The sequence below is a fragment of the Podarcis raffonei genome, chromosome 8 (assembly GCF_027172205.1).
Source record: "Podarcis raffonei isolate rPodRaf1 chromosome 8, rPodRaf1.pri, whole genome shotgun sequence".
Taxonomy (NCBI): Eukaryota; Metazoa; Chordata; class Lepidosauria; order Squamata; family Lacertidae; genus Podarcis; species Podarcis raffonei.
In genome coordinates, this window is record NC_070609.1 from 74,502,951 (window position 1) to 74,515,378 (window position 12,428).

At 47.9% G+C, this 12,428-nt stretch overlaps 2 protein-coding genes and 1 long non-coding RNA gene across 5 annotated transcripts in view; 1 reads left to right on the top strand and 2 right to left on the bottom strand.

Moving 5' to 3' along the window:
• The window catches only part of ENO1 (enolase 1), a 167,372-nt gene that overhangs the window by 112,980 nt on the left and 41,964 nt on the right, over positions 1-12,428 (bottom strand). The gene's annotated exons all lie outside the window — the stretch shown is intronic.
• Positions 1-12,428, bottom strand: part of LOC128419764 (solute carrier family 2, facilitated glucose transporter member 5-like) — a 20,915-nt gene continuing 8,487 nt past the window's right edge. For both annotated transcript variants that reach the window (XM_053400863.1, XM_053400864.1), the window contains exons 8-13: positions 7,603-7,790; positions 6,427-6,537; positions 5,744-5,845; positions 3,695-3,770; positions 2,114-2,241; positions 1-246 (exon numbers count right to left, since the gene is read on the bottom strand). In XM_053400863.1, coding sequence (XP_053256838.1) covers positions 28-246; positions 2,114-2,241; positions 3,695-3,770; positions 5,744-5,845; positions 6,427-6,537; positions 7,603-7,790 — 824 coding nt within the window. In that variant the 3' untranslated portion in view covers positions 1-27. The remainder of the gene's footprint in view (positions 247-2,113; positions 2,242-3,694; positions 3,771-5,743; positions 5,846-6,426; positions 6,538-7,602; positions 7,791-12,428) is intronic.
• Positions 11,768-12,428, top strand: part of LOC128419771 (uncharacterized) — a 13,339-nt gene continuing 12,678 nt past the window's right edge. Inside the window, exon 1 of one of the 2 annotated variants that reach the window (XR_008331912.1) lies at positions 11,768-12,212. This is a non-coding gene — a long non-coding RNA (uncharacterized LOC128419771). The other variant, XR_008331911.1, reaches the window with a different exon arrangement.

Sequence of the window (12,428 nt, forward strand, 5' to 3'; positions counted from 1 at the left end):
TCAATTATAAATGTTTATAATCAAATTCTACACGGGGTTTTGCCCCTCCCCCAACGCCCGCCTGGTGTTTCTCCTCGGCATTCGCTCCATCTTGGTGATCTGCCTTTGGGCCACGTAGATGGGCAGTTGCTTCCTGATTTCCAGAAAAGTCTGGTGCGTGGTTTCTGGGATCATCTTTAAGATGAAAATGAAGGTGGCAGCACATATCGGACAGCAGATGAGGAAGCTGAAGAATCCGATGTATTTCTGGAAAGGAACAGGAGCAGCAACACACACAGAGAGAAACAGGACTCAGCAACATGAGTAAAAAAACTGAGTTTTAAATGTGTTATAAACATGCAACACCAGATGGCGCTGTAGAGCAGGAAACTTTTCTATGTGATTTTACATACAGTTTTTTTTCTTTTTTTGTTATAAAGATTTAATTTTTATGACTTATCTATAGTGGGGGTTTTTTCCCTGTGTGTAGATCTACCCACAGAAAGGCATAAGCTTATTAATTTAGCACATTATATTTCCCAGTGCTTTTTTCCTTCAGGGAACTCAAGGCCGGGTTATCTCGTAGAATCATAGAATTGTAGAGTTGGAAGGGACCCCCCTGGCAAGGGTGTTCTGGTCCCACCCCCTGCTACAATGCAGAAGTTACAGCCAGAGAATCCTCTGAGATAGTTGGTTCCACTGTCGACAGTTCTGCCTGATGTTTACCTGGGATATTCTTTCTTGCCATTTGAATTCATTGGTTTGGGCCCTGCCCTCTGGAGCAGTGGGTTGGGGGGAGCTTGCTCTGTATTCTATGTGGCAGCCCTTCAGATATTTGAAGATAGCTACTAGAGGACACTTGAGTCCAACTCTACAATTCTCTATCACTGCTTTGTGTTCTCTTATCCAGGCTAAACATACCCAACTCCTTCAACTGTTCCTCATAAGGCTGGGTTTCCATCTCTCTCTCTCTAGTAACACACCAGAAGGGAAGTATTGGGACCAGGTGAGGGTAGGCATGGAATGTGCATTCTCCATCCTACCTAAGGTGGGAAAGGTCTGTGGTCATGGGCGTAGCCAGGATTTAGGGGGCGGGGCAGAACACCTACCTGTCATCATCCTCTGTCTGGCTCTGTCTAGCAGATTCAGAATGAAATGTCGCAACAGCAGTTGTTTCCAATTCCTTTCTTTTGACCCCAAGTGCTCGGAAAAAATCTGCCAATATCTTTCTACAATTTATACTTTTACTTAAGTATTTTTATTTAATTACTTGATTTTGGGGGGAGGGGAGGAGAGCTGCCCCGCCAGGCTAGGCCCATGACTGTGGCTCGGGGATAAAGTTAAAGGTAAAGACCATTAGGTCCAGTTGTGGCCGACTCTGGGGTTGCAGCGCTCATCTCGCTTTATTGGCCGAGGGAGGCGTACAGCTTCTGGGTCATGTGGCCAGCATGACTAAGCCGCTTCTGGCGAACCAGAGCAGTGCACGGAAATGCCGTTTACCTTCCCGCCGGAGCGGTACCTATTTATCTAATTGCACTTGATGTGCTTTCAAACTGCTAGGTGGGCAGGAGCAGGGACCGAGCAACGGGAGCTCACCCCGTCGCGGGGATTCGAACCACCGACCTTCTGATCGGCAAGTCCTAGGCTCTGTGGTTTAACCCACAGTGCCACCCTCATTCAATCCCTAGCAAGTCTGAAACCTTGGAGAGCCACTGCCAGTCTGTGTACACTACGGAGCTAGCTAGACCAAAGGTCTGGCTTGATACGAGGCAGCTTCTTATGTTCTTATTCAACCCTTTAGCTAGAATTAGGAGGACTAGAATCTTACGTTTTGTTTTGTTTTTTTACAGGAAATACCATAGCTCAGTGTCAGAGCATCTGCCTTGCATGTAGAAGGTGCTCAGTTCAACCCCCGACGACTCCAAGTAGGACTGAGAAAGACTCCTTGTCTGAAACCCTAGAGAGCCTCTGGTAGTCGGTGTAGACAGTGCTTAGGTAGATGGACTAGCGAGGGACAAGGCAGCTTCCTAGGTCCTCAACATCCTTCTGCATGCCAAGAAGATGCTCTACTGCTGAGCTACAGCCCTTCGATGTAGAAGGTTCAGAACACCCACGGACCACCAGAATCACTCACCTGTATATTGAGGAAGGTCACAATGCTGAAGAAGTTTAGGAACCAATGCACAAATCCCCCGACCACATAGGCTGAGGACCGCGAGGACTGAAGGAAAATCTCTGCTATTATCAGGTTCGGAAGAGCACCTGCGTAGAGAAAAGGGTTCACTGCTCGTTGGGAGGAGATTTTTTTATTTTTATTTTTTAAAACGAGAACTATTTTTTTTAAGTGGTTTAATCTTGCCTCTGTCTTTACTGTGCTTTTTAGTAACTGCTTAACTGTTTATCTATTTTATTTTCTCGTTGTTGTTGTCATCGTTATTTATTGGCTTTATATATTGCCCTTCATGACAAGATCTCAGGGCGGTTCGCAGGATAAAATACAAGGTAAAAACGCAAGTAAATAGTTAAAACAAAAACAACAAAACAAGAACCCGCCCCCATACATTGAGGTATTTTGTTGGGGTCATTTGTTGTTATATATATTTTAACCACAAAGTGGATTTTTAAAAAGTTTTAAAGTTGGGCCATACTTTGATGCTTATTTTCTACACCACTTTGTGAAGTTTCCCCCCTTGAAAAGCAGATTAGAAACCTTTCAAACAATCATTAATAGTATAAAATCATTGCCCTCAAAATGGCATTCCATTTTTTAATGGGTTTTTCATGTAAAGTGCTACAAACTACTTTTATTCGGAGATCTTCTGAACATACCATTAACAAACACCAACAGAAAACAGGATCGTGGCACTTCTGCGGTTCAATACGAAGCCCAGTAGATTCTTCAGTCTTGGAAACCCATCTACTATTATTTTCATTATTAATTTGCACCCTGCTCTTTCCACAGAACCTGAGACTCAAGGGATCTTACAAAACTGTAATCTCATATTTAATCCCATTACGTTAAACCATGGGTAGGCAAACTAAGGCTCGGGGGCTGGATCTGGCCCAATCGTCTTCTAAATCTGGCCCGCGGACGGTCCAGGAATCAGCATGTTTTTACATGAGTAGAATGTGTGCTTTTATTTAAAATGCATCTCTGGGTTATTTGTGGGGTATAGGAATTAGTTCATACATATTTTTCAAAATATAGTTCAGCCCCCCACTAGGTCTGAGGGACAGTGGATCGGCCCCCTGCTGAAAAAGTTTGCTGACTTCTGCATTAAACTGTAACAGGATTAAAACAATGGGGGGAAAAACAAGCCCAAAATTTGTTAAAATGCAGATAATAAAAACACTAAAAACACCAAGGCCCTCTCCTTAAAAACAACAACAAAACACTCAGTTCCCAAAGGCCTGCCAGAATAAAACAGTCTTCACCAGCCAGTGGAAGGACAAGGAGAGAGTCGGCCTAACCTCACTGGAAAGGGAAGAGTTGCTGGGATCATTAGGGTTGCGCTATTTCGTAAGAGTTTTTGCTGGCACTGTGTTTTTTTTATTGCTGATCTACACCTGACTCTGGCTCCCGACACACTGTGGTGGAAGGGGCTGAGGATAAATAAAGGCTTTGGATGCCTGACCACCCTCGATCCTTGAAACCTTTTGCTCTTCACATCCTGCGCCTCCTCCAAGGAACTCTGCGTATCACCTGAGCACTTACTAGGTCCGACAGCATGTCCCATGAGGAAAATATTGATGAGAAACGCATTGATGTAAGACATCCACAAGGCATCTCCCTGTTGGAGAGAGTTGTGGGAGCATGTCAAGCTTGCTAGGTTTGGACAAAGCGCTTTTGATGTAATCGCTGATACTACTGGTAAGTCAGACGCTGTTTACTCAAGAGAGATCACTTCCGACTGGGAAGACTCCAGAGGACAGTGGCACTGAATTGCGCCCAAAATGAGTTGCGCCCACCACATGTGCATGATGTCACACGCATGACACCCCCCCCAAACCTGGCCAGGTTGACTTGGCCTGCGAACATGCTTCACCCTGCCACATCCCTGGCGATTCTCAAAAGGACGTGGTACAGCCAAGCATCTTCGTCCTGGTGCGTCCTCTTGAGGATTGCCGCAGGGTTTGGGGGAGGCCTGGCCCCCTTCTTGAAAACGTGCCAGTGTCAGAGGAGCATCTCTGATGGGATAGCAAGGGAAAGATCTGGTCCTTTTTTAAGCACCTTGTGCTGCACAGAAGGGTTGTTAGAATCCTCGGTCCTGTATGCCTGAAGACCTGAAGGTCCTATATACCTGAAGGTCCTGTATACCTGAAGGAGCATCTCCACCCCATCGTGGAGTGGAGACTGAGGGCCGGACACTGAGATCCAGTGCCGAGGGCCTTCTGGCGGTTCCCTCATTGCGAAAAGTGAGGTTACAGGGAACCAGACAGAGGGCCTTCTTGGTAGTGGCGCCCACCCTGTGGAACACCCTCCCTTCAGATGTGAAGGAAATAAGCAGCTATCCTATCTTTAAAAGACATCTGAAGGCAGCCCTGTTCAGGGAAGTTTTTAATATTTAATGCTGTAATGTTTTAACACTTGATTGGGAGCCGCCCAGAGTGGCTGGGGAAACTCAACCAGATGGGCGGGGTATAAATAATAAATTATTATTATTATTATTATTATTATTATTATTATTATTATCCAAACCAAATATGACCATTTTGATAAGGTATGGTCCCCACGTATCAACTGTGTAAATAGGAGTGATGTTAATGCGAGGCCTCGATCACTCACACTCATTTATAGAGAGCTGCGACCTATTCCAAGGCCATATCAGCCTTGCTCCACACACCCTCCTTCAGTGTGTTTTTGCCCAGCTGGAAATGTGCTCTTTGAACTCTGATCATGCCTCTTGCATGCCTGGAAGGAGGTGAGAGAAGGGGTTTGGGAAGGTGTGTGCAGAAACCAGCCTACTCTACAAAGGCAAATGATGTGAGTTCATTGCTCAGCCTACTTTTGCTTCCAGCCCCACCCACCACTGACATGCAGTTCTTGGTCTGCAAAAGGTCCCAGACTTAGCTCAACTGTTTAGGTGACATGTAGAATGCCAGCACATGTTTTAATTTTTTTAATAAAGGTTTAAAGATACAGTTGTACCTTGGAAGTCGAAAACCAAATTGCAGCTTCTGATTGGCTGCAGGAATCTCCTGCAGCTAATCAGAAGCCGTGGAAGCCCCGTCAGACATTCAGGTTCCAAAAGAATGTTCGCAAACCAGAACACTCACTTCCGGGTTTGCGGCATTCAGAAGCCAAAGCGTTCGAGTTCCAGGGTGTCTGGGATTCAAGGTACGACTGTAGTGGTTATAAACTGTTTAAATAATTTCATTGTTTTATTCCTATTGTGAAACTCTGAGGGCTTTTTTTATTTAATGAACAAGTGGTATATAAATTTTGTGACAGAAATATGCAGTTGACAGCTTCATCTGTCTGGGGGCAAGTGGATTGCAGAGGTGGGGAAACCCAACATGCAATATGCACCAGGTGCCTCCTCTCTGGTGTGCACAGCAATGTGGAAACACAACTTGAAACGCAGCAGAAGAGAAGTGACGTCGCTGCATTTCAAAGTGTTAATGCGTACACAGCGAAAGAGCCATCAAAAGGAGTGATGCTCTTTCAGTTGCTAGCGTGCACATAGCCAAGGAGCAATCGACGGAGTAACACTTGGCTTTCAAGGACATTGGTGCTTGAAGAGTTCAGAAAAAACCAACCAACCTGAAGTTCAAGGTTCATGGTTAATACGATGCAGAGGATGGTGCACATGCCGAAACCAAGGAGCAGCAGGAACTTTCGCCCCACTGAGTCGATGTAAAATACCTAGAGAATGTAACAGCAAGGGAAAGAAAGCATGTGAAAAAGGAAGGACGCAGCACTCAGTCTCAGCTTAACCAACCTTGCAGGGTTCTTAGTAAGTTTAAAATGGGGGTGAGAGAGAGGGCTCAGAAACAAACGGGTGGGTCTTTTACCACCTCACCTTGATAGAGAACAGGGAGCCAAGTGGGGCTGTGTGTAGTGAGAGTATGTATGAACTTTGGCTGATGCTGGAAGCTGGACATACAGAAGAACATACTGCTCTATACTAGCCTTGGTGATCTCCCCGGGAACCTCACGAGGAGGCAAGATCTGTTGGAGAGTCAATGCTGTGAGTCCCTCCCTCCAAGGCTCAGGCCAGGTAGGGCCAGGAAAGGCTGAAAGCCTGGAGAGCTGCTGCTGGTCAGTGTGGACAATACAGAGTTAGATGCACCAAGGGTCTGACTTGGAATAAAGTGCCTTCCTGTATTCCTAAGTGCTGGCACAAAACTGCTGCTAAAGTTTGCAGCGCAGGAACATCCTTTGGAGCAGACTGAGCTTTGAGACTTTAAGGGGCAGAAAAAAAGGCGAAAGTAAGGCAGGCTTACCCCAACAAAGACTGCAATGATGATGGCAACGCTTGACGCTACACGGATGTATGGGACATTATTTAGGTCAGTTCCTGTAGACAGGTAGATTCTCTCTGTATAAAAGTATACCTGAAATGAGACCAAAACAACTGAGACTTTTAGCTTACTGGGCGATGGTCCCGTTGCTGACTCAGGGTTTGGAGGCACTGTCTATAAAATGAAGCCTAAGATCTTTTCTCTCCAACTTCAAACTAGGAATGGGAAAATTAGTCCGTTTTTGTTTCTTTTCCAGCCTTAAATCCAGCTCTTCACATTTCTTCTGCACAGACAAGAACTGTTTGCAGTTGCCAACATACATAGGCAGGCAATCCTCTGAATCTCTGGCTATATGGGAATCAAAGGTCACTGCAGTCGTGCCCACAAGGGGTGGGTGTACCTACCAGTACCCCTCGTGGTGCCTGTGAACGCTCTTGGTAAATATCCTCTCAAAAATCTACAGTCTGCTTGAGATTGTTTGCTCTTTGTGCTCATAAAAACACCCCTGTTCCCACAGTGGGCACCCAGATGCCTACAGGAAACCCGCAAGCCAAGCACAAGCATCAAAGAGCTTCTGTCTCAGAGAGAGTTGCTGATGTAGGTGCCTTCCTCCCCGCCTCCGTTGGTGGGGCAGCGGTTGTAACACCATCCGCACACCATCTGGGGGGTGATGCCCCCTTTTCTGCTCTTTTGGATGTGGCAGCCATTTTGTTTCATGTTTCCTCCCCGCCCAGCAGCCATTTTGTGACTGGTGCCCATGGCACTCCCTCAACATTCCAAACATGGCCACTGGGCCCCCAAAAGGCTGACAGAGCTTGGATGCAAAACAAGCTCCGCCTATACTGCTTGTGGCCCTAAATGCGGCGCTGCCTGTGCCACGAATTTGCCCAATCCTCTTTTAAAGCCACCCGAGGCGGCCTCCTGTGTGGGGCCATAGTTCCATAGTTTATCTATGAAGAAGTCCTTCTTTCCCTCCGCCCTGAATCTTCCAAAGCTCAGCTTCATTGGAAGTGCCCTGGAACGCCAACTCTCAACACCCGCAGCCATTGGCCATCCTTGCTGGGGTTGATGGGAGTTGTAGTCCAGCCACACCTGGACGGCCAAAGGCCCCACTTCCCCTCCCTTGTTCTAACCGCTTGTGGATATTGCCTTCCTTACTGCATTGACTCCAGAGAGCTGTTGGCCACACATCAAGATAATGACTGAGAGGACTTGCCACCGCAGGCTTGGGAAGCACAGCAGCTTAAGTGAGTTCATGCTCTTCTCCGTCTTCTCAGCCATCTTCTCTTGCTGCAGTTCTTCTATCTCCCCCTGCACGTCCTCATTGTGCCTCAGCTTCTGCAAGGCTGGAAAGAAGCAGCAATGGAAAAAGCCTTTGAATAGCAGGGGACGGAGGCTGGTGGGGAGAGTTTCTTCTTGCAGTACCAAACACAAGAGGTGTAGTGGAGGGGGGGGGGGCAAAGACCAGTTACAAATTCTACAGCGGGTTCCCGGTCTCCAGCATCCCAGAGACACCCAGCCAGCTTTTTGGCCACTGAGAAGATGTTCCACCTCACCCGTTGTGATGCTTGGAGCCAATCTAAGTGAAGACAGGTGAGTCGGCCACTGAGGACTGGCTCCTAGGGTCACTCTGGAGAAAGACACCAAGGAGGAGCTGTTCTACATGTGCCAAAGCTAAGCGTTTGGGAGCACTGCAAACATAAGCTGCTTCCGTTTCAAGAGAATGGTGTTCTAGTTCTATTACCTGTCAATCGATCAATCGATTGATGGGTGTTCTGCTACATTCAATGGAGCTTCACAGAAAACACTGTGGGAATGTTAAAGATAGTAGGAAAGGATATACTGAATAAGTATTATCCTTCCTTCACTCAGGCTAGTGAAGTGATGTAGCAGAGCAAATTCCCCTCAATATAGCTGAAAGCTAGTTTGCAGATTCTTTTGAATCTCTTAGTTAAGTTTATTCCCACTTAAAAGAATAAAGACACAAGAGTCTTTCTGAGTAAAGTAACAAAAAGTTTACTCACATTTCAGTTCACAATTGGATCCCAGAAAGGCAGGCTTTACTTAGTGGTTACACAACAAACTGTGAGTTCATCTCATATGAAGACTGAACTCATGTGCTGCTGGCTGAGAGCTTACTTTTGAGTGATAGCTGATCCACGGCCATTTGATGTACCTTTGGGGATTATTAATTTGCTGGTGAAGATCCAGCAAATCTTTATCCTGAAAGAACTGTTCTGTCTGCTGCACCCTATTGCGACATTTGGCGCACCCATCACCTCACGTTTGTAGTGTTGTGCCCGTAGCACCACCGTGCTCCAACTCACTTCCAACTATATTTTGGATAGGATATTGACTGTGGAAAGGCATTCTGCCTCTATTTCAGTGATCCTTGACAGTGACTTACCAATCCTACCATTCCTGGTTATGGAACATTTATCCGATTCTTATTAGTTTGTGACTCCATGCACATATTATATGTCTTCTGTTTATAGTGTTATAAAAAATATTGTCAGTATATTATTAGCCAACATGTGTTAGGAGAGGCTCAGAACTTACAGGGTTAAGAGTTCTGAGTGATGACGCCTCACATTCTGAGGGCGGGCTTAGAACACGGAAGGGGAGTGGTTTCTCTGTGTTCTCACAGTGTGCATGTTAGCTCCGTTGAGAGAGCAAGCGAGATGTCCGCTCTGTCTCCAGGCAGGAGATTTATAGCTGTTGTGTTTTGCTAAGGAATAAAGACTTTAAGATAAGGAGACTGCTGCGTCCAGCCTGAGTTATTGCCTTCACACGACAGAACGTTCCTGCTTCTGCTTCCGCTGTGTTTTACGCTCTGCTGAGTCAAAGGTCCCAGGGGGGAAGACCAGAGCTGCGCAAGAGAAGTGTGCCGGACCCCTGGACGTAATTGACCACCCAACAGGTTATGGAGGTCAGCAATAAAGATAAGGAACGTTCGTGCGTGTGAGGAGGCTGCAGCCAGAGGCCAGCTGATGAGACGCTGGGAAGTGAAACTGCAGGCAAAGAGGCTGAGGAGCAGCCAAAGGCCAGCTAAGGAGTAGCTGGAGCCAGCTGGAGCGAAGGGAGCTCGCTGGGAAGGTTCTGCCGGACCGGGAGGTGCTACTGTATCGTGAGTAGGCTGAGCCCCGGGGGAGAGATGGCAGACAGCCAGAAGTTGTCAATCCCTTTCGATAAGGTGGACGGGAGCAAGCCCTGGGCCGGGAGAAGGCAGGCACTGAAGAAAGCAGTGGGAGCCAGGCCAGAGGGGGCTGAGAATTGCTCTGAGGAAGCACCATGCCCAGGAGGGGCTGGGGAACGCCCAAGAAGCCCAGAGGGGGCTGCAAGCCCAGAGGGGGCTGGGACTGTGTTGGAGGGCTGCCGGAATGCCCCTACGTTTGAGCTGCGTGCTAGAGAGCGGCTGGGAGAAGAGAGGAGCTTTGCACCAGAGAATGGGGATGCAGGCCATTCCAAGAGTCTTGAGAGTGCCCAGGCTGTTTGGCAGGAGCTGGAGGGGGTTTGCAGAGAAACCACAGCAGAAGCCAAAAGCCATTTTCCCAACGGCAGGAAAGCCTCAAGGAGGAGGGCTGCTGGAAAGGTTGGGGGGGCAGAGAAGACCAAAGGCAAGTTTGCAAAGTTTTCCACTCGGAGATGTTTTGTTTGTGCCTCGGCTGACCATCTGCGTCGCAACTGCCCACAGAGAGCAAAGGAGCCAGGGCAGGATATGTTCAAGGTTGCTTCCCATGGGAACCAGCCGGGTTTCCATGGCAACAGCGCAGGCAGGCGTGAGAAACAAAAGACGCTACGTGCTCCAGAGAAGGGAGGAAACGTTTATCAGCTGACTGCGTCGATGGCTGTTTTGGAGAACACCTGCAGCGAACGCCCCAAGGTCGGGGGCAGCAGGAAGTCAGTTGCTAAGGCAACAAAGAAGGACAACTCCGGAGGGGGGAGAGTCCTACGTTGGGTTGTGGACTCGGCTGCGAATGCCCATCTGGTCACAGCGCCACCTGATGGACAAATGTGGAACTGCAAGGCTGTTTCAACTGAGAAAACAGTTAAATTTGCTACAGGTTCACAGGGTCGTGTAACCCATGTTTCTAACATGTTTGTCTCTTTCTTACAGGCTGAACTGAAGGTTTATGTTCTCCCTGAGATAAAACATTGCCTGCTGCCTGTACCAAAGTTTCTGCAGCAGGAGGGTGGCCCAAGGTACCGGGAAATGATCTTCTGTGGATATGAGCCTGCGACAAAAGGGTGGAGATTCGCATATCCAGAAGGTGATCAGACCAAGCTTCTGGTCAGTAAACAGGCTGAGTTCTTTGAGCAGGATGGTTGGGCAAGGCGCAAAGCGCGCTCTGACGTTCACTCAGATTGTCTGTCTGACTCTGAGGAGGAAGGAGAGCCAGAGCCTGAACCTGCTGGTGGAGACCAGGTCCCTGAACAGAGTAGGGCGTCTCCACAGGTTGTTAAGGGAGTGTCCAAGAGTGAGCCCTCATCTCCTGTGCGCATAATGGAGAAAGCTCACAGACGTGTCAAGTCAGAGGGGGAGTCTTCTGATGAGGAAGACGCACATGCTGGCCCCAGTGGGTCAAAAGGAGCACCCCAGTTTGTGCCCAGGTGGTCATCGCGGGCTACAAAGGGAATTCCACCTGAGAGGTTTCAGGTCACAAATGCGTGGGTTGGTTTCGCACAGTGCGAACCTGAGGTTTGTGAGGTTCAACAGGTGCCTAACAACGATGCCAGGAAGGGGCGGAAGGCAATGGGGAAAGTGTTGAACACTCAGAAGTCCTCTCAGAACGTGATTCGAGAGGGGGTGTTAGGAGAGGCTCAGAACTTACAGGGTTAAGAGTTCTGAGTGATGACGCCTCACATTCTGAGGGCGGGCTTAGAACACGGAAGGGGAGTGGTTTCTCTGTGTTCTCACAGTGTGCATGTTAGCTCCGTATTGGGGAGCAAGCGAGATGTCCGCTCTGTCTCCAGGCAGGAGATTTATAGCTGTTGTGTTTTGCTAAGGAATAAAGACTTTAAGATAAGGAGACTGCTGCGTCCAGCCTGAGTTATTGCCTTCACACGACAGAACGTTCCTGCTTCTGCTTCCGCTGTGTTTTACGCTCTGCTGAGTCAAAGGTCCCGGGGGGAAGACCAGAGCTGCGCAAGAGAAGTGTGCCGGACCCCTGGACGTAATTGACCACCCAACAACATGTTGCTTGTTGTTGTTCAGAGCTGGCTGAGTGCCAGTAGACAGCAAAAATTACCATATTTTTCCGTGTATAAGACTAGGTTTCTTCCCTAAAAAAACAATGTCCAAAATAGGGGGCGTCTTATACATGGGGGCATCTTATAGACGGAAAAATACGGTACATTAATAAGAGAACAAAATGGCTGCAGGAGAGTAGCATGGCAGCAAGAGAGCAGCAAGCAAGAGAGTAAGTGAAGCAAGTAATTAAGACTGAGAAAATAGCTGCATGACTCGGCTCTTTTATGGAGTCAGCCAGAGCCACGCCCATCTCCCAGGTCACATGCAGGGGGAGGATGCTCCAGAGCAGTGGAACAGGAAGTTACACTGGATGTCCCCTGCCTGTGCCCACTCTAGGGAAACAAGGAATGTTGCATTTGACTGCACCAATGGATTACATCCCACAAACACAACTGAGGTCACCTCCAATGAAGAAACTGGAGCCCTCCACAAGAGGGGAGCCACCACTGAAAAGGCTCGCCGGGAAGGGTTAGGTGAGATCCCTGCCTGAAACCCCAGAGAGCTGCTGCCAGTCCGTGTAAGCAATACTGAGCTAGATGGACCAATGGTATGATTCAGTATAATGATTTCAGCTGTTCTCTCTCTGAGACCCAAGAATGACAGATTTGGAGTGTTGCCTAAGAGACCATCCAGACTCACCCCACCAAACATACAACACCATGTTTCATCCAGAAAAAGCACTAGGCGCTATCAGTTGTATTCTCAGATTGTCTTCTCAGGTAAACACTAATAA